The sequence below is a fragment of the Gadus macrocephalus genome, chromosome 7 (genome assembly GCF_031168955.1).
Source record: "Gadus macrocephalus chromosome 7, ASM3116895v1".
Lineage (NCBI taxonomy): Eukaryota > Metazoa > Chordata > Actinopteri > Gadiformes > Gadidae > Gadus > Gadus macrocephalus.
Window position 1 is genome coordinate 13,944,773 of NC_082388.1, and position 21,434 is coordinate 13,966,206.

At 43.8% G+C, this 21,434-nt stretch overlaps 1 protein-coding gene and 1 long non-coding RNA gene across 5 annotated transcripts in view; both read left to right on the plus strand.

The window, feature by feature from the left end:
- larp1 (La ribonucleoprotein 1, translational regulator) overlaps positions 1–21,434 on the plus strand; it is a 52,327-nt gene that overhangs the window by 17,887 nt on the left and 13,006 nt on the right. For 3 of the 4 annotated variants that reach the window (XM_060055672.1, XM_060055673.1, XM_060055675.1), the window contains exons 2-7: positions 11,308–11,372; positions 11,779–11,844; positions 16,330–16,401; positions 18,089–18,239; positions 19,885–20,019; positions 20,700–20,849. In XM_060055672.1, coding sequence (XP_059911655.1) covers positions 11,308–11,372; positions 11,779–11,844; positions 16,330–16,401; positions 18,089–18,239; positions 19,885–20,019; positions 20,700–20,849 — 639 coding nt within the window. The remainder of the gene's footprint in view (positions 1–11,307; positions 11,373–11,778; positions 11,845–16,329; positions 16,402–18,088; positions 18,240–19,884; positions 20,020–20,699; positions 20,850–21,434) is intronic. The other variant, XM_060055674.1, reaches the window with a different exon arrangement.
- Positions 6,977–10,034, plus strand: LOC132460943 (uncharacterized). Its single transcript, XR_009526481.1, has 3 exons — positions 6,977–7,237; positions 7,888–8,753; positions 9,120–10,034. It is a non-coding gene; the product is annotated as an uncharacterized LOC132460943 (long non-coding RNA).

Sequence of the window (21,434 nt, forward strand, 5' to 3'; positions counted from 1 at the left end):
AAGGAATTCAGATATGTAAATCAACATGTATAAATTGCTATTAGTCAATTAATGGGGAGATAATCGAGAATCGAATCGAAATCGAATCGGACTGAAAAAATGAATCGTTAGATGAATCGATGCATCGAAAAAATAATCGCTAGATTAATCGTTTAAAAAATAATCGTTTATCCCAGCCCTACAGTGTGCTGCAGGCTGGTTATTATCCCATGAGCGAGATCAATGAAACAGGCTGTATGTTTATAGTGAAGGGTAGACTACTTTTTTATGAGATAATTGACTCATGACGGACCATAATGAGAGCGCAGGTTGACCCAGATCCGTAAAGTGCACAATCGTTTTCCAGTCACGTGATCTGCTCCTGCAATCGGCACATAAAAAAAAAAAAAGCATTTGGAAGAAGGAACATTTACATTTTACTCTTGAATAGCCAATGGCAACCTTATTTACAACTGAATACGTAGGGGTCATCAGAGTGGAGTACATAAGGATCCCATGTAAGGGCTCTACACTGGGATATGTAGGACCATCGGCAAATTAAACCAAAATACTTTATAACTGTAATAGCTTAACTAACAAATAATTCTGGGATTTAACTATCACCATGATGTGCCAAGCAATTAGGTATTCACTGAGTATCGGTGGATACCTATTGTATTTGTACTGGATATTATTATTATTCTTTCCCTTAATTTGTACCAACATTTCTGAACCTGGTCTTCCATTCCTAATTTCGCATGCAAGCTTGCGCAAGCCTGCGTGCGCAAGCTTGCGCTTCTGTACCGTGGCGGCCTGTACCGTAGCAGCACACCTCTCCCAAGTGGCCAAGTTGGCCTGGCCTGGCCAGACCGGCCACACTCACACTGGCAGATTTGAGCATGGTTAGGTGTGAAAACGGCCACGGCCAGATGGCCTAGTGTGAGTGCACCCTTAGATAATAATCGGTTATGAACAAGAACACTTTAGAAGAAACACTTCATTTAAATAAGAAACACTGAACCACACATCTAAAAATACACGCACACGCATCTAAAAATGCACACACACGCACACCTAAAAATACACACACACACACACACACTCTCTCTCTCAGCTTTTGAGAGAATGGTGGAGAATCACATCTTCTTCACCATTCCGCCAACTTTGCCTCGCTCTCCTCATGCCTCGCCTGCCCCCTGGCACTCTCCTCTTGGAAGAGGTGCCTGGGGTGGTGGAAGAGGTGCCTGGGGTGGAGGAGCATGAGGGAGAGGTGGGGGGGCTGGTGGCAGTGGACTCAACGAAGTCCTGAAAGAAAACGAATAAGAAGGAAATAGGAATTATATGCCAGAACTGGTTGATATGGCCATATGTTATGTACAATATATAATAGCTATGTACACAATATAGTACTGCCAAAAAATACATTGATTAACCATGTAATATTACTAATATAATATAATATATTAGTATAATAATACTTATAGAATATTACTAATATAATATAATATATTAGTATAAAGCTTATTTTTAACCTGGAGTCACTAGAACATGGAAGATCTGGATATCATACGACATGATATCCAGCCCGGTCGTATGCAGCCCGGTCTGCAGAGCCCGTGATCGGGCTCTGCAGCCCGGCCGAGAACCGGGGTCGGGCGGCCCGCGAAAGTCGGCCGCGGACTTTCGCGATCTTCCGCGAAAGTCGACCACAGACTTTCGCGATCTTCCGAGAGTCCGCGGCCGGGCTGCAGAGTATAATTAATAAAATAATTACTAGTTAATTACAAAGAAAACACTTACATTTGTGTTTTTCCAATCCTGTCGCATCTTTTCGCCCTCCATCTTGTCTAGGATATTTCTTGATTTTCCGTTTTCTCGCAAGGTATTGTGGGAGCAAGTCAGAACTGAAGCACTTTGAGGGTGCCCATCGAAAATCTCAATTTTGAGGGGATGTTAGCCCTCCCCCTACCCCTTAAGCTACCTTTAAATTGGTATTGGGACATGGCTCCACGGCACGTGAACGCGCAACAGCGAGGGTTAGGGCTGAGATTTTGAAGCGAGCCAAGTAATGGGATTCAACCTTCATGTGCCATAAAGGGCATTTCACGCCTGCTACATTCTCAGTGGAGAGGCGAGCGGGCAGAGAGGAGGCGCAGCGTCCTGTCAAGCGGCACCACAAGCGGGCGCACTCCCGCAAAATTGTCGCTTCCGTGCTCGTCAAACGCATGCGCGTACACGTGGAAGTAGTTGGTATAGATGAGAATCACTATGAAATGTGACACTGAATTTGAAACCGGACATTGTAATTTCTGCATCTATAAAAATATGTATTATAGTAATACAGTGGGAAAAAATGAGGCACATTGGCATGTTGATTTACGCTGTGTGCCCCTAAAATGGTTGTTCCCTTAAAATGTTCTGTTGATGGCCACATTGCTCCTAGTGAAAAAAGTTAGTCTGGAGCCCTGCCTAGTTTGTTTATTATTATCAGACTCGATACAATCTGTGTTTATGTGCCTTCTTGTTTCTTGATGCATTTCGTTGCAGAGAATGGCCAAAGTGGCAAAAAAAGTTGGATTTAATTTGGAAATCAGGTGGCCACTGCAAATTGCGTTAGAATGTTTACTTGTTAAACTGCAGTGTACCGTAAACAAATGTAGCACAGGGGTCTACAACCCCGGGCATCACACAGCTAGGGGGGGACAGCCGACAACCTGTCTGTTGTCCCCCTTGTCTCTCTGCTCTAAAGTACCCGACTAGATTAGTGCCTGTTAGATAAAGATACCCCGTAGATCTGAAAAGATTGCATTCAACACTTAAACTCCTTGGCTCAACAGCAATAATCCTGGTGCATTATATCGCATGACCAGTTTGCAAATCAAATGACAGACATGCACACTGAGACAACTTCTTTCATAGTTGGATTGGTGTATGCGTATTTAAATGTGTCTCTGCCTTCCCCATACAGTGTCTCCATATCAGTGAGTTCCAACATTGCTTAGGTGTAGCGCAGAGCACGGTCTAATCATTCAACCCCACATTGCTATGTGGAGCACCCTGCACTGTTAATCAATCAGCACCACAGCAGACACTGCTTACATGTAGCACCTAGCACCGTTTAATCTATCAGTCCCACACTGCTTACCTTTAGCGCCTAGCACTATTTAATCATTCAGCCCCACACTAGTTACCTTTTTAGCGCCCAACACCGTTTTATCATTCAGGCCCAACTGGCCATGCAGTATCCCTCATACATCTTTTTTTTTTTTTTACATTTGATCTTTCTTTTTAAAAAAAAACAAATTCTCAGTATTGTGGCCGCATCAACATTTTCCCATTGGTGATGATTAAAGTGTTAACTTATTTATAGGGTTGAACCAAAACATATAAACATCCCTTCGATATAATACAAACAAACTTTACGCACTGCGAACACTGATTTAAACATAAGTCCCATTAACCGCAGAATAGTTTGGCCTGTGTACACTCTGGGGAGGAGACTATTCATATGCACAGGGACAAAAAGGGAACGCCACACCAGCTAACCTGGAAGTGATGGAGCTGAACATTGGTTAAACTAATAGTGTGTGTGTGTGTGTGTGTGTGTGTGTGTGTGTGTGTGTGTGTGTGTGTGTGTGTGTGTGTGTGTGTGTGTGTGTGTGTGTGTGTGTGTGTGTGTGTGTGTGTGTGTGTGTGTGTGTGTGTGTGTGTTAAATAGTTGAACTGATATTTTGAATTATTCATACCATCGTGTTGCAGTCAAACATCAGAACAAGAATAACAGCCTTCAGTATTGCTGCACTGTGCCCTGCAACCAAACTTCAGGCTTGTTCATCTTTAAGCATATTTATGTGTTCCGGGAGCAGAGAACATTAAATGGTAAAATATTTTATATTAACAAAAAATTGTGTTATTAATTGTCTACGAATGGAAATCTGAGATTTCAAAATCCTTGTTGTGCGTCCAGAAAGGGAGTGGGCCGGGTGTGCTAAAAGCTACTTTCAATAACAATTAGACACTTAACAGTATCAGAATAGTTGTTAGCGTAGATCCTAGCATATTGTTTCACGAAAGGCCCCCAGCCGTATTTAAATAACCAGTTTACGATCCAATCCACTTTGTGTAGTTAAGGTGTAAACTATACTATACAACATAAAGCAATTAGCTGTTACATGGCCCAGTTACATGAGATGAACCCAACCCCTATTCAGCAGGCTAAGGGATATTACAATGCGTTTATCAAATTGTACTCTGAAACTTGAGCAGAACTTGGGTTCATTTTATGTGATGTCTGCTAGTTCCATGGTGGGCAATGAGGGGGGGGGGGATGGGTTTAGATTAGACGCAGAGTTATCGATAACGACCGGCGTTCTATACATTATCCCTTACATATCCCGCTGCTTCGGGTTTGCCTTTGCAGGTGCGTTGCGAGGAGGAGCGGGCGATTCCGCTGTCAGTGCGTGTGCATGTATTATACGCGGGTTTATCCAATAAGTGGTAGTGTACCCGTGCACCATTGGTATGTATGCTGCGCGCTTGTCTCTGTGTGAGTTTGTGAACGAGAGTGACAGTTAGAAAAGTTAAAAATCGCTTTAAATAGAAAAAGCGCAATCAATTTGTAGCGCTCAGAGTTAAGTCTGTGGCGCTGCGCCACACAAGGTCCGACCAATCGCACTCTGACACGGTCCGACCAATCGCACTCTGACACGGTCCGACCAATGGCCAGACAATCGTAGCCAATTCGAAAACGACCTACATGTCTAGCTTTAATGCGAGCCTGGAGATAGTCTCACACTAATCTGAGCATTCTTTCTCTGTTAATCCTTACTATTTATCCCATTCCATCCCATTCCATCAAGAGATGGGAAGCATTCCGACCAAAATACAAACAACTTGGACCTCATGTACCTGAGAGGACAATTCTGGGTGATCAAACCATCGTTACGTTCTCGTTAACTTTGCAAGACGGCTTGTATACTACAAAAGAAATGTATGGGACATTTGCTGCTTATTATGTATTATTAATAATTACATAACATCTGAACCGTGTCCTGTCTTTTCCTAGCCTCATAAAACTGTTAAGACTTGTAGAGAAGCCCTTAAAACTGTTGTATTTTGACAGGGCAGATGGGCCATCCAAATTCAATTTGAATGTTAAATCAAGGTGTTTATACTGGTTAAATGGTTTGACTATGTTGACTGTGGTTTAAGGCAGCAAAATGGTTATGTACAAACTTAGACTTGGAATTGTGTGTGTTTGATGTTGGTACAAAGATCTTAACTGAGGCATTCACTCAAATCACTAATAGGGAAGGGTACCAAACTGAAAAATAAATGTTTGGTTGTACATTGTATTAGTATCGCAGTGTTGCCCGAACATAGACCAATGTGTGGCGCAGCGTAACAGAATCAACACCGAGCCCCACAAATTGATTCTGCATTATTATTTTTTTTTTGTGATTTTCAAATATAAATATCGTTCCGTTCATTCATCTCCTCATAGCACTCTTTCTCCCCGTCAATCTCATTCACACACGCATACGCACAGAGACAAGCGCGCATTCATGCCAGCGCGGGTACAACTAAAAACAGCTGATTTGCCCGCTCCTCCTCTCAAAGCGCCTATCAAAGGAAAACCCAAGGCAGCGGGATATTTGGCACAGAAGACGGTCGGCGACCGTTTTACCAAAGTTTAGTATGATGTACTGTGCCCAAAATTATTGTTAACTCAGAAAAGTTAATGTTAGCCCTTATGAACTAAATACAGTTGAATACAAGAACAGGTTGATATTGATTGAGGTAGTTCTTGAGTTTAATATTTGAAATAAAAACCTCCAGCTTTAGTTGTCTTATGCAATTCATTCCTTGAATCTCACAGAATCTAAAGATTGTCACTAAAATAGGCAAACATTTATGTAAAAAATGAACTTTAACATAATTTTTAGTGAGTAATTCTTAGGGATGGGCATAATTAATCGATGCTCGATAATTGATCGTTAAGAAATGCGTCGATCAATTTATATTGTTATCGATTAAAAGGACGTTGTGTTGCATACTGTGAGTCTTGAAGCATTTAATTTAATATAACCCTGCCGACTGGTGGAAAGTGAATGGAAGAAGGTTCCCCAGGCTGTCAAAGTTAGCGCGACAATACCTCTGCATCCCCGCAACTTCGGTCCCGTCAGAGCGGGTGTTTTCTGCTGCTGGACTGACAGTTACAAGGCTGCGTTCGCGTCTGACCCCCGAGCATGTTAACATGCTTATATTCCTAAACAAAAATATGTAGGCTGGAGTTACTGTATGCTATGGACGACAGTCACCACCGTATGTGAGTCGCTCTTTTCTTTCTTAATGTGTTGACTCTCGCTCCGCTTGGTGCCTCTTGGAGTCGTTACATTTTGCCAAAACTGTGATATTTTAGCAACAAGTCCAGCCTTATATATGTTCAATAAGGTATTGCTTTTAGATAGACTAGTTCATGCAATTGTTTGTAAATGGGTGGCTCATCTTTTTGTTGCAAGCCTTTTCCGCGCGCCGGCTGCAGGCATTATATGTCGGCCTTCCCCCCCCCTTTTTTTTCATAACAGTTATACAGTTTAATGCCCACTTTTAGCCTACTGCCTTTGTTTGATTATTGTTGTCCGATAAATTCGCTACTTATTGTAATTGGAATAGGCTACAGATTTAGTCTTGTTGAATCGTTTCCAAACCTTTAAGAGCGCCTGTAGGCGCATTGTTCGGACTTTACGAGCGCCGCATAGGCCTATAACCTATAATGCCTGTATTTATTATTTTAAAACTGTTAAACAGTTGTAGGTCTTCAAGTTAACTGTATTGTATTAATTTTGGCCCATACATTATTGTTGGAATAAAGATTTAATTGATAAAAACATTAGAAAAAAAACATAGAAAAAAGTTAATGATTAATCGATAATTGATCGATAACTCTAGCGATGCTCGATCAAGAAAATTTCTTCAAATGCCCATCCCTAGTAATTCTCAACAAGAAACTTTAAAGACAGGTCTTCCTCCAACATAAAGTCAAGGTCTTTGTATGAGCAAACTAATTCTACTGGCCTTTTATGTAATGTATGGAGTTAGGGCAAGGAATGAAACCAGGCAGGGTTCTGCTAAAAAGGTTTTTCGTTGTCGTCTTGTAGCTTTAAAATTGTCTGATCAGGTGACAATCGATAAGCATAAAGGTGTATATTTAACATGGCAACTTTAGAAAGTTTGTTTGAATGCCTCCCACTGCACAGTGCACACACTCTGCATACACCCAGATGACTGACTCCAGCGACCCCCACGGAACCTGACACTCCCCCTCTGGCGCCAGGGGGGCACCACACATTGCTACCTGGTCTGTGGGAAACACTGTTATCGTTAACATCTTAACGATGCCCATCCCTAGTCACTATTGTCAAACTATTCATGGGGAGGGGGGGGGGGGGGGGGCATGGAGGGGGGGGGGGGGGGGGGCATGGAGCAGCAGCACTCGTGCCTTGTCTGGTGTGCTACCCTCTTTTGAAGCTCTGTCGTACGCTAGTCAGACTAAGAGCCAGAGTGGCTGCGACAGCCATGGACTTCCTCCACACAGTACTTGTTAGTGATATAGTTTGTTTATGAAGCATGATTCAAGCAGAGCGATTGATCCTTTCTGAAATTAACGGGAAGCAATTAAGACGTCAATGTTCTCGTTGCGACGGGCCTATGGCAGAATTTGACATTTTGGAGCTGTAAAGGAGCATGGCGTCGCAACGACGCTAATATGTCAAATTCTTTGGGGAGACCAATAATAAGTTGTCAGATATCTGGCGATATTAAGATGACAAATTGCATTGTTTTTGAGACTAAAGGCCCTTGATTTGTAGAATTTATTTTCCACTGATACTTGTATATCTTCGATAGGTCCATGCTGATAAATCACTGGCTGTAGTTTCTATAAGGCAACATTGTTGTAGTTCAACTATACCCCAATATTATGAATTCAGAGTACCGTCACAGTGGATTAGTGTCCTACTGGTTTAGTGTCTTCAGCCACCAGTGCAATGGCTCCCTCAATAATGGGATTACCACGATCAGCAAGCTTTGTGTCAACAAGCTTGTGAGGCCACAGTGTCGGTGAAATCCCTTTAACTTGCCGGTGCTTCCCGTGCTACAGGTGCCCATGGGCCAAGGTTTCTGTCCTCTAACCCTTTGGGTCTATTATGATGCTAGCAGGGAGATTATGAGTAAATGGTGAATATCCTCATCATTATGGGTCCATCACCATCCACTGCACAATGATATGAACATGAAAAATGCAATTCCTTTTATTTGACTCCTGTGAAATAAAAGTCTCAATGCACTGGGATGGAATTCAGTCAGATCATGAAGAGAAGGGCCCAAATCCTGGAAGATGTCGAACTCCTCGAATGACGTGAATAGTGTTGGGTTTCATCTCGGACATGAAGCCGCTCCTGCAGCTTTGCTTTCAGCTCCAGTTAGTGCTGAATCATCTGTGAAGACCACATGTGTTTTCATTGTGTGGGAGCTGTCAATCTTTTCTATAATTCCATTTGAATTTCAAACCATATTATTGTTTATATTCAAATTATTAGTCTATTATTTAGGGGTGCAACGGATCACAAAACTCATGGTTCGGATTGTGTCACGGTTTTTGAGTCACGGGTCGGATCATTTTCGGATCAACAACAACAATAAAGATAACAAGACAAATGTGACTTTAAATAAAATCTTCAAATGTGTAAAAACAAAATAAAGTGAACAATTAGGTAATAATTCTGCTTCCTTTAAGCATAGTCAATATTAATAAAATTGCAATCTGAGGCATTATTCCTTTTAACATGGATAGTAAATAATCCCTAACCCTGGATTTACAATTCAGGATGTCTGCATTGCCTGGGGAGAGTTTAGAGTCTACACTCTCCCAAGGCAATGCAGACATCCTCATCACCTTTTCATCAAGTATGGTAGCGAAATACAGTTTCTGTCTGTTTTATTTGGCATTTTGTAAATCCATTGATTTCGGTTGGAAGACTCATTGCTCATTGCAACCCCCTTGCAATGAGCGATGAGTATTCCAGCAATGTAGTCTTTTCACTCTTCTTCTAGCCCTACTGTTGATACGGAGAACCGAGCGAGAAGTCTACAACCAAACATAAACGCGTCCGGTTCCGGTTTCTGCTTCAATGGGATTTACGGGACGCCAAATAAAACACAACAGAAACTGTATTTCGCTACGATACTTGATGATGTTGTAATACTGGAATAGTCCTTTAAACATGCGCTGATCATGTGAACGCGCAACTTTTTTTTTATCAGCCGATCCGCGGATCACTTGCTTCCCGAACCGTGAGGGTTGATCCGTACAGATCACGGGTAACCCGTGAACCGTTGCACCACTACTATTATTACTATGTACCTATACACAGTATACACAGGCTTATGTCAGAGTCTCCGTTGTCTGGTAATTACCGGTCATTGACCGGAAAAAAAATGAGGAGGACCGGAAATTCTAAATGTCTCCGATCAGAATGACCAATGGAAATAATTCTCTCTGCGCAATTTGAATTGTGTTTAAATATGATACTGTGGTCATTTCTTTAGCCAATTCATCTAAAACAATGAGGGTTTCGATTGACCCGACCCGGCCAGACCTGCAGGCCGGGTCGTGCCGTTATTTCCCACCACTATCCTCGATTTGTGTCTGGCCGGGCATTTGATCGAGCATTTGTGTTTTTTTTAATCATTGCTTTATTGGCCTAATCTGAAGAGAAATCTATGCCATAAACAGAAATATTATAGGCCTTTATTACACGGGTCTTCTCAATGCCATGGAACGCTCCGTTCACTAGCATGGGTAGTAAGTAGTTCAGTAACTTGTCAACCCCTGCGTCTTTGGCGGACTATTTCGCTGCTGATCAACACTACGAATGCTGGTAACGAATAATTTGTAAAAAGACACACCATGTGAAGTTATTTTTTCATTTTGGCAAGTAGCTGTGTAATAAGCGGGATAATGTATAGAACGTCGCCGGTCATTATCGAAAATAAGCCCCAGTGTTTCCCACAGAAATTTTGGAGACTATGGGGGGGGGGGCGCCATAGCCGAAATTAGACTATGGCGGGGTGCCATAGTCTCGTCAATGTGTGGGAAACACTGAAGCCCCTTCAGGGCGAAGCAAGACTGTCTGGGATCATTTTCCCGATAATGACCGGCCTTCTATGCATTATTCCTCCTTACATACTTATTTAGCAGAGCAGGCCTAAGTGACAAATGTGTACAAAGTTACACATGTATAAAAAAAAATGTCTGGTTGAAATCGGGCTCATAATTACTGTTAATGTGTCGGGCCGGGCTCGGACAGAACGTGCACAGGCTCGGGTCTTGTCGGGTTGGGCTTGATTTTCTGGGCCCGATCTAAAAACGTTAAAATTAAACCTTCCAGGTCACATGACCGGCACCAATTTTTTCTAGCGGAAACACTGGCTTATGTATTGCATAATTACCACTATCAGCAAGGAATTGTTTAATGTTCTGTGTAATAGAGGGCATTCTACAAATAAACGTATTTCTTTCTAAGTAAATAATATTAGGCACAGAATTATATTGTATACAAAAACGCTTCTTGACGGTGTTAATGTAACTAGCCGCATTGCCCGCGGTGACAGAGCACTGACTAAGTTGAGTTTTCACACAGCAATAAAATATCCTATTGAGTTGAATGCTACTGTACACATACAACGCAATTGTCTCTAGCCAGGGAGTGTGTGTTTTGTGTTTGTTTGTGTGTGTGCATTTGTCCTAGAGACCCATGTTGTCGTCTTTAAGGTCAACGTTCAGTCACAGCTCTTCACTTGAATGCATTGCCAGTCAGTACTAGGGACTCTAGCGTTGGCCCCATCGACCCTGTGTAATCAGTCATGTCACGATGCATTTTTGCTGCTCTTAAGCTAATTCATGGCGGCTCTAATTCACCCGTACTTGACACCCTCATATGGTAGCCATGGCTTGCTGATGACGATCGACTTTGGTGAATTGTTTTCTGCAGGCTAGGTTTTGTGATGCTGCAGATTTAGTTTTGTTAGTCCAATGATTGGGGATTTGAAGTCTGAACTGTATATTTCACCGCATTATCAGCACTTTTGAGATATGGCTGTAATGTGATTTTCTTTAATTCTGGTTCAATTTAAATCCTCTGGTTTTATTTAGGTAAATACAGTATACGTCGGGAACTTTGCAATCGATGTGACCAGGCGTTTAAGTATCTGCCCAATGCCCTCTGTGTTTGATTGTGCTCTAAAGTCACATGTTTGTTTCCACAGAGCCCACGGGCCCGGCCAAGGTGGTGCGGGCAGGGAACCCACCCCGGCCCCGGCGAGGGGGAAAGGTAATGGCCACAGTTGGGTTGGAGGGTGTGCGGTACATACACATGCATACCGTTATGGATTATTTTGCCTAACATAAGGTACCAATCTCTTGACACAGCTCTAGGGCTGGTTTACTGCCCTTTGATGCTCTCATCCTACGGTGAATTGATCTGCTAATCTGCTATGATGTATTATAATGTATCACCATGCATTACTGGTAGCCAGACTATACATAGGTTTGACGACCTACACATAACATTCATTATGCTTTCTATTTTTCTCATAAGATCTTGGACTTTATGTACTTGGACACAATGACTAAAATACTTAATATTGGGTTTGAAATATCAATGACATAAACACAATTTGTAAAACAAGTAATTTCCTTTTTTTCCTTTTTCCCCCATGTATGATTTGGACACTCAGGTTGGAGATTTTGGAGATGCCAACAACTGGCCAACTCCAGGGGAGATCGCCACGAAAGACACACAGGTGGGTTTCTCTCGGTTTGAACACTGGCTGGCAGTTAAAGCATCAGCTGCTGACAACACGGCACGTCCAATTATCTGTCATTCCTAAATAAGTGAATAAAAGCTTGGTTTGTATAGTATTTCAACATGTTATCCTGACAACTGCTTGCTGTGCAAGCAGTTGAGGGCATTGTGTTGAGAGAAGCTAGGCATGTAAGAGGTTTAGGGCTGTTTGTTACGCAGGATGGTCTTGCAAGCCCAGACAGACCGGACTGTTAGATGGTACTGGTTAGGCGTTGTCCGCCCCGCTGGCTTCTGTTTTCTGTTTTTTTTAGTTGTGGTTAGCCACTAATTTGGCACGGTCCGGGCGTCTATGTTGAGACGCATGTAAGAGGGCCTTCCTGCTCAAAAGCCCAGAGTTGCACAACAGATATCCGTGGTGACTATACCATTTAAATTCTACAAGCATTGACTATCGGAAACCTTTGGCCATTCAGTTGAACTAAAAAATGATTTATTAATTTATATATTGGTCTTGCATCAGAAAAAATGTTTTTCTCGTACCAAGATTTTTGTTGTTTTAGTATTCGAGACTGAATAGCCACGGAAAAATTTCGACAGCGCTACCCACACATGTGCATACACACATGTATGTTCTGTGACAGGGTACCCTGCTTCAGGCAGCTGTTCAAAAACCCACCAGAAAGCCACTGTGTTCCTGTCGTGTTCAGGGCGCAGTCAGCCCACACTGATTAGCTGTAATCTGCATTCAAACCTGCTGGGAATTTCTCAAGGCTGGATTCCTGCGGTGACGTTTTGAATCAGCATGACACTGTCAGCATGAGGAGACCTGGCAGCGTTAATAGCATTTTCTGCAAATATTTGATTTGTATTGCCACTAAAGGATGGCTTTTATGTTAACTGGAGTCTATACAATAGAGCTAAAGCACTGAGATGGAACCAAGTGTCTCTAGTAGGGGTGCAACGGATCACAAAACTCACGATTCGGATCATGTCACGTTTTTTTTTTTTTTTTATCATGTCAGCGACTTACTTATTGTAAGTCGCTTTGGATAAAAGCGTCTGCTAAATGCCCTAAATTTAAATGGTTTCTGAGTCACGGGTCGGATCATTTTCGGATCAACAACAAAAAAGATAACAACATATATCACTTTAAATAAAATCTTCAAATGTGTAAAAACAAAATAAAGTGAACAATTTAGCAAGTATCCTGCTTCCTTAATATTTAAAAAAAAAAATGCTTGTGTCCACATAAAATAAAAAATGATAAAAAATAATTTAAACAAAATAAAGGTAATCTGAGGCATTATTCCTTCTTTTTAACATGGATAGTAAATAAAGTTAAATAAAATCAGTTGCCAAAGGAAGCACAGCAGACCTGGATTTACAACTTTAAATTCAGGATGTCTGCATTGCCTGGGGAGGGTTTAGAGTCTACACTCTCCCCAGACAATGCAGACATCCTAATTTTCTTGTAGTATGGTAGCGAAATAGTTTCTTTCTTGTTTTATTTAGCATTTTGTAAATTCATTGATTTTTGTTGGAAGACTCATTGCTCGGAAACAGAAAGGGGGGTTGTAGTCTTTTCGCTCGGTTCTAGCCCTACTGTTGATACGTTGAACCGAGCGAAAAGACTACAGCCAAACATAAGCAGCCACTTCCGTTTCCGCGTCCGGTTTCCGTTTCAATGGGATTTACGAAGTGAGTTGCACATTTCTTAAAAAACGAACGTTTACTGTTTTAAGGACAGGTTTGTGAATGACCAAAGCCAGCCATTCTGAAGCAGGCAGGGGCGAATTGAAATGAGCCAAATACCTGAGACAAGACCAATAGTCAACCACTATATTTCATCCTAGACAAACCAGAAAGGGGCTCAATGTGCTAAATACCGGATTTGTCCTTTAAACATGCGCTGATCACGTGAACAAACTATATATATATATATATATATATATATATATATATATATATATAATTTTTTTTTTTTTTTTTATCAGCCGATCCGCAGATCACTTGCGTCCCGAACCGTGAGGGTTGATCCATACGGATCACGGGTAACCCATGAACCGTTGCACCACTAGTCTCTAGTGAGGCTCTCTCTCTTCCAGGAGCCAGGCGTCCAGTAGGGTCTTGATGATGGTGTCAAGTGGCCCATGCGCTGCGTCTGCTTATCTTACTGTAGTAGCAGCAGGACTAGGCCATGGGACAGGGTTCTATTTCAGACCTCTTACTAGCCGCCCCAATGATGCAAACCCCTCCACCGGCTGGGGCTGGCCGTAATAAGGAATGAATAATTACATGCATTTTTGTACATATGTGTATATAAATACAAATCTAGTGTAGAAGTAGTTGCACTGTTTTACCAATTTCATGTAGAACTCTATCATGGTAAATATTCACATCACTGTAAAGAAATGTTGTCACTGTCTTATAGTAATGAATTAGCAGAATGAATTGTTCTTATTTTAGACGGGTCGTTACAATTCACAAATGACAGGCCGAGTGTTCCTGCATATGTGAGAAATGCCAGTGTAACAAAATGTAGGTCATGGCATCCGAGCCAGGAATAACCTGTGTGTTGGCTGTGTGTGTTGGGGGGGAGGGGGGTGGCAGGGCGGTCTGGTTCTCAGGTAACTGGGCGCGAGGGCTGAAGGCTCAGGCCAAAACCCGGAGGGATGTCCTTTTAGGGTTCCCCTCCCATTAAAGCGCCCCGGGATGGGGCTCTTGCTATTCTTAGGAGTGTTGGGAGAATGAGGCTCCCCAAGTAACATTTAGAATGTAAATCACTTGCATAATCTCAGCGTGTGAACCAGCCCCTGGAACGGGGGCCTGTCTATGGTTGCAGGGCTTGGATATATGTTCCTACAGTGGGCTTGAGGACAGGGGACCCTGGCCTTTCACTATTGTTTTAGTCACAGGGTATAGGGCAGGAGAGTCAATCAAACTACTTTCTAGGAAGATTAAACCTGCACTGTATCTTTCTGTTCTTCTCTTCAGCCATCACTTTGTTTAGTTTCATGACATATCCGTAGGAGTTATAATAAGAACACAGTTCTAACTCTTCAAACCACCTTTTTTATTAAAAAGGAAAAAGGGCTGTCAAAGATTTCCCAAACTGGTTTGGACAAAAGAAACCCATTGATCCCTTTGTTGATCTATGTACCAACAAAAGGCAAATTCTCACATTATTGTGTGCTTGATTTAACGAAATGGACGAATACATGTAAAGCACGTCCAACACGTGATTAAACAATGACCCCAAACTGGGCTGAAGCCAGGGCTTGTCCCCTATGGTGGTTAACCAACGCTGGCTGCAGTAAATTCAACAGTAGTGGAGGTTAATTTGGAAAGGGGCTTGACCTCTCGTGATGCTCCTTCCTCCTTCTCTTTTCACCCTGGCCGCTTTCTTTGTGCAAAGTGGGGCCGCGCACACACACACGCACGCGCACCCTGTGGATGTGATGAGTTTATCATGCCTCTTCTCTGACTGCTTCAATGGAGAGAATTGAAACACCTCTGATCCCAGCCTTGTAACTAGACACGTCGGTCTTCTCTCTTTTTGTTGCCTCCTCTCTTTGTCTGGCTGCCTCTGGGTGTGTTCCCTAATGCCTCGACTTCCCTGCCCAGAAGAATGTCAACAAAGCAGCTGTTTGTCTGTCTCCAGGCTGAATCCCGTAACGCTATCCCCAAAGGACGGTACCATCCCCATGTTCCTGTAGCCATGTTATTAGTCTCCACAAACAGCAGAAATACACAGAGCTATAAGGAGCGCTAAGCACGTGGGTTAGATCATAGCAGATCCCAGATGTAACCGTCTTGTATCCTCGGGAGAGGAGCCAACTGGAGCACACTGGGTCTGCTGTCACAGGTCCACACACCCGGTCTGCACAATGCTGTTGGCTCCAGCCGGATCCTTCTGAAGTGCTGGTCTCACAATGAGGCTGCAATTTCTTAAGCCTCTTGTAATCTCCAAGTTATCCTACCATTGTGGAGAGACCAAATGCATACTGACAATTGCCACAGACGCACAGACACACACACCCCTCTGTTGCTTATACTCTATTCCCCTCGATCATGCATAATTCATTATATGGAGTATGAACGTGTTATTTATTCATATGGAGAGTCTAGTCTGGAGATGGCCATCTTTTGAGGTTCAGTGTGTACCTGGGAGATGTCCTGTAGGTCTGAAAGTGTGAGGTCGGCGTTGGTCCCAGTGTAACCCAGGACGGTCACACCTCACCCTGAGCTATCAACGCAGACAAGAGCCTGTCCCACCACTTACGCCAAAGGTGTTCACTGTCATCATCACCCCCCCCCCCCCCCCTCATCCCATCACCTCAATCATGGATGGCCGCAGCCCGATCCTGCACATAGACATGTCATTTTGCCAATGAGGTTTATTACTTGTGCGCGTGGATGTTTGCATGTGTATGTGTGTTTCCCATCATCCTGTCTTAAACTGGCCTTCCCTCCCTCTGCTTAGGTGGAGGTAGTGGCACGGACGGTGCCCTGCCCACCCATCGTCAAGCAGGTCCGAGACTCTCAGAGACTCCCCGTAAGTTCACCCTGACGGCTGCCTGGGGGGAGGGTGGGGGGGGGAGGGGACCCTTTCCACACACACGCTTACATGTCCGCCCTTCTGGAGACCGGACCCTGGGGGTCTGCTCTCCAGGCACCCAGGAAACGCTTTATTACCGTTACAACGGCCGGCCATAACCGATCGACAAGGGAGGTCCTCCCCCGGTGAGAGCACACTCACATCAGTCAGTGTTCCGTTCAGAGGTTCCCGTGTTACCGCCATACAGAGTTGACTGCTTGGCCCAGGGTCGAGGGGGGCCGGGCTGGTGGAGGTCTGGGTCTGAATGAGCTCCGCTGGGCCGTGCTGATGATGATGATGATGATGTTCTGCGGACTGCAGGGGTACGGGGCAACGGTGTGTACCCGAGCCTGGGGTGTTACTGCGTGTTCTTTAACTCTGCATGATGTGACTTGAGTGGTTCTCTGGGAATGCGGTGTTGTTAATGTTCAGTGCTTTGCTTTAACATTACACTCAATCCTTCCTACTTGACCGTTAATGTTGCCTCCACAGCTTGGATTTACCAATAGGAGAGCTGTCCTCTGACATTTTTCTCCAGATTATATTTAAAAATTACATATAAAACCGAATGTATAACCATCACTTCATCGTTTCCCATATAAGGATCCTGAACTTGTATGAATGAAATCATGGAGCAATACACTGTCTGCCCAACCGCCTGCATTCCATTCTGAGGGGGACAGTAGGTATGTCAAAATACCTGAAGCTGGTCAGCGCCACATGTTAATGTAGTCTTTCTGTCAGCTGATCAAAGAAATCCTGTGTTACAGGATTATTAAAAACAAGCTGTGCGCACGATACAATTTTAAATTAAGGGAACCAGAGTTTTTTTCAACTTTTAGGTTCATTACAATACTCACTCAATTAAGTGTTATTTGAGCGATGACTTGTTCTCCAGGTATCTTGATATTGTGGCATCACTACTTTCCTAAAACACCCCTTAGCTCTCTAAGTTTTTCCTACATTTTCAAGCCATCCCAAATCCAACCCTCCCCAACATCTTTCTCCTGTCATGGGTCATAAGAAGCTCAGTCTAGGTAGTGGGCCGTTTAATTTGATAGAATTACACTGCCTTCAGCAGTCCTTCTATGGAGAATGTACGTGTCCTTGTCCCTTTTCTGGAGCACATGGTCCAGTTTAAGGCTGTTTTTGACTAAACTCAAAAACCAACAGATAATGATGAAGACTGTCTGAAGCGTGCACAGGATGAACTCTTTTAGCCAAAGGGCTCAGTTATCACTAGATCAGTAATGCCCTGTTGAAATACTCAAAGGAGGTGATTAGGTAGAGCTTCATTTCCATTTAGCATTGCCTTCGGCCTAACGTTGTCGTTGGTCTCACCTTGATATTCCCGAGACATTCTGATGAGACCTGATATCCAGGACATGTCTGGTTTGAAGCGGCGTGCGTGCCTACTGAGCGCTTGGCAAGACCCCGCCACCCGCCCACCCCTGCACTGACGAGGAGCCACATCCGGAGATGCTGACTCTGAGCTACTCGGCCTTCTGCTCCGCCGCTGCAGCGAACCGAGCACCGTCTGCTTCATTGTTGTGAACGCAAAGCATGGCCACCCTGGTCCCGGTCCGGGTCCCCTCCTGAGATCCGGTCCAGCCTGCTCCTGTTGACCCCCATGCTCTCTCTGCAGCCCCCCAAGAAGACGGCGGTGAAGAAGGAGACCAAGGAGAAGAAGGAGAGCAACGAGGAGAGCAAGGAGAACCTGAAGGCCAAGTCGGACGACTCCGGGGAGGAGAAGAACGGAGAGGAGGACTCCCAGAAGAATGGGCAGAAGAAAAAAGGTATGTGTGGAGGTTGTTTCTATATACGTTTTGATGTGTCTCTGAAGCCCTATCCCTGCATGCTACACACAAATGGAAGTACATGCTCACTTGACAAATCCAAACAATCCAAACTATTTGCTACTTCACAGTTGCTTTAAATGATTAGTATTAGTACTTGGTATTAGTACTAGTATTTTTTAATCCTGCTCCTGGTCATGCGTTAATCTTATCACCAAGGACATGTGGTACTTGACCTCCAGCTCACCTCTAATGGAAGGGGGCAGCACATGCTGGTAGCTTCTGAAACTGTTTTCACGTGCAACACATGCTGTGGGACCCAGCGTTTTCTAGACCTCATACATCACTCAAACCTTTCATATGGGCGAGGAAAATGTAAGGAAAACCGATGCATGGATGAGGTGAAACGTTGTAAGAAACCCTACACACGAACAAAGTTTATTTTTGTCACAACGCCCAAGTAGAAACCCAGCCAACAAACCTACTAAAGTTGTGAAGTTGTTAATGGCAACTACAAACCAACTGGGGTAAGTCAGCGCAGTATCTACTGTTAAAGATCCTGCAGCGTTTCCTTCCTCTTTAGTCTAATTTACTAGGATGTCCGTCCTTAATGAGTCAATGTAAAGAGAAATAGCCCCTGCTCTGCTCAAGGTTTTGGTGACGTATGAAGAGTTCCCCTCTGCTCGGCCCTGATAGCGTGACACAGCAGTGAACGTGTAAAATGTGGCGCTTTCTAAAGGCGTCCTCAAGCTGCACTGCTCGTCCTTTTAATTTTTTCTGACCGAGCCGTAGCGAGTGGGAGGCTTAAGTAAGAGTGGGGCTGGAGTTAGTGGAGGCAGCAGGGAAAGGCTCAAATTACAGCTCGGTAAGTAAGTGGGTGTTTCTGACCTCCAGAACAGGATCACCTTAGCTAGAGCGATACTCTTTTTCAATCTTGGACATTCTACAGTCTACGTGCTTTCAGCATATCTTTCGCTCTGTCTCGCTCCCTCTCTCTCTCTCTCCCCGTAGCTCTCGCTGTGTAGCTCTCCCTTTTTCTCTCCACTCAAACGACATAGTCAGCAGATAAGCACATGGCCACGTCATTTTAATTTTTCTGCTCTCTTCATGGCCTGTTCACTCTCTGCACACTCCCCACCAGAGCCCCCTCGGTCAGCGAAGTGCTGGCTCCTCCTGCTGGCCAGCACATGAACTGCAGAAGGCGGGGTTAATGTAGTTGATGCAATTCTACATCAGCGCTGTCGAGCGTGCCTCATTGCCATGAAGCCACACATGCAAACATTGATGGTACAATGCTATTGTACCCTGAAAGGTAGAACTAGCATACGTTTTCGGGTCAATGCTGTGCAAGTGATGAGTACTCATGTCTCTTCTCTGACTAAACACCAATGGAGAGAACATAGAAAACTTCTGATCCCAGCATTAAACTGCAACACGTCAACTCAGGTTTTAGACAAGTCATTTCTATATCACCGAGAAACCAGAAATACATTGAACAAGCCCCAATTGACCACAGTACTTGGACCCTTTGAGTCCATTTGTGTTGCAAACTGTTCCGCTCCGAAAGTTCACTTCTCTAAATGAAAGAAAACCGCAGCTCTGACACAACACACACTCAACGTTCTCCCTGCCTGTGTGTCACCAGGCCCCAAACACAAGTGGGTCCCGCTGATGATCGAGGTGAAGTCGGAGGGCCCCCGGGAGCGCTCTGCCTCCAGGAACAACAGCCGGCAGAACGAGAACCCCCGCATGCCCCCCAACGCCAGGAACGACCTCAGAGGTCAGTAGCGTGTGGGGCAGTTTTAGTTACATTTTTCCCTTTTCTTAGAATGTCATAAATGTCAGTGTTAGGCTTGTAAGTAGAAAGAAACACCCAAGCCATGATTCATTTCTTAAAAATATACTATTTTTTTTAATCAAAATTGTGTTTTATATGATGTATTCTGACCATGTTTGGAAGAGTAATATATAATTAAATAGTCCAAAATAAAGTGTTTTTTTTCTGCATGGGGTTTGAGACTGGCTATATATAATACTGCTTAAACAGACTTAACATAGACTATATATAATGCTGGTTAAACTGACGGAACATAGACTATTTTTAATACAGGTTAAACTTTCCATATGTGCACATATACTTGTAAGTAGCCGAAATGACATAAAATGACTTCTATCAGCAGCAGTTCAGCATTTAAATACATTAATTAACACAAAGCATCCATATAACATAAACAGACCCCAATGAAATGTATGGAATGTTTGAAAAGATTTTTAGATCTGTAATGTGTGTCCATGCTGTGTATGTGATGAGTACTCATGTCTCTTCTCTGACTAAACCGCAATGGAGAGAACATAGAAAACCTCTGATCTCAGCGCAGTAACACACGTGCACAGGCACGCCAGCGGAGCTCGGCTGCGTTGTGGGAGGGCCTGACGTGCTGTAACACTAACTTCCCTCAGATTGGCACAGTCAGAAGTACGAGCGGGAGTGGCGTGACGACCACGACGAGGTGTCGAGCGTGAAGAGCGAGGGCACGCCGTTCCGCGGCGGGTTCAGAGGTCGCGGCCGTGGCAGAGGAAGGGGCCGAGGGCGTGGCCGAGGAGGGCGAGGTAAGGTTTCTGACGAGGAGCGTGTCCGCACACACATAGCTAGAATACGAACACGGAGCTGGGTGTGGTGTGAGGGCCGCTGTTGATCTCCGCTGGTCTCCTGGAAAACTGCTCTTGGTTTCAGAGTGAAGCGGAATTTCCTCCACGTGATGATTGTGATATGCAAAACCGATTCAGGTGAAGTTATTACAAGGAGGCAAGATCAGAGCTGTGACGATTACAACAACCAATTTATCTGGTTAAGGTTGGATACAAAAGAGGAAACAACTTGCGCTGAGTAATTTGTCAGACTTAATCAGCTAGTCTTTTTTTTTTTATGACGCCCTAAAGCCATAGCTCAGACTAGCTTGACAGGTCGAGAAAAAACATAACCAGTGCATTGATGACAGCACTGGCATTTCAAGACATAAACAAGCTGTGAAGTGATGAGTACTCATGTCTCTTCTCTGACTAAACACCAATGGAGAGAACATAAAACACTTCTGATCTCAGCATTTAACAGCAACACGTCACTCACTCATTCAACTACAACACTCCTTAAGTGTTGTTTTTCCCAATGGGCCACTGACTCCAAGTGAGAAGAAT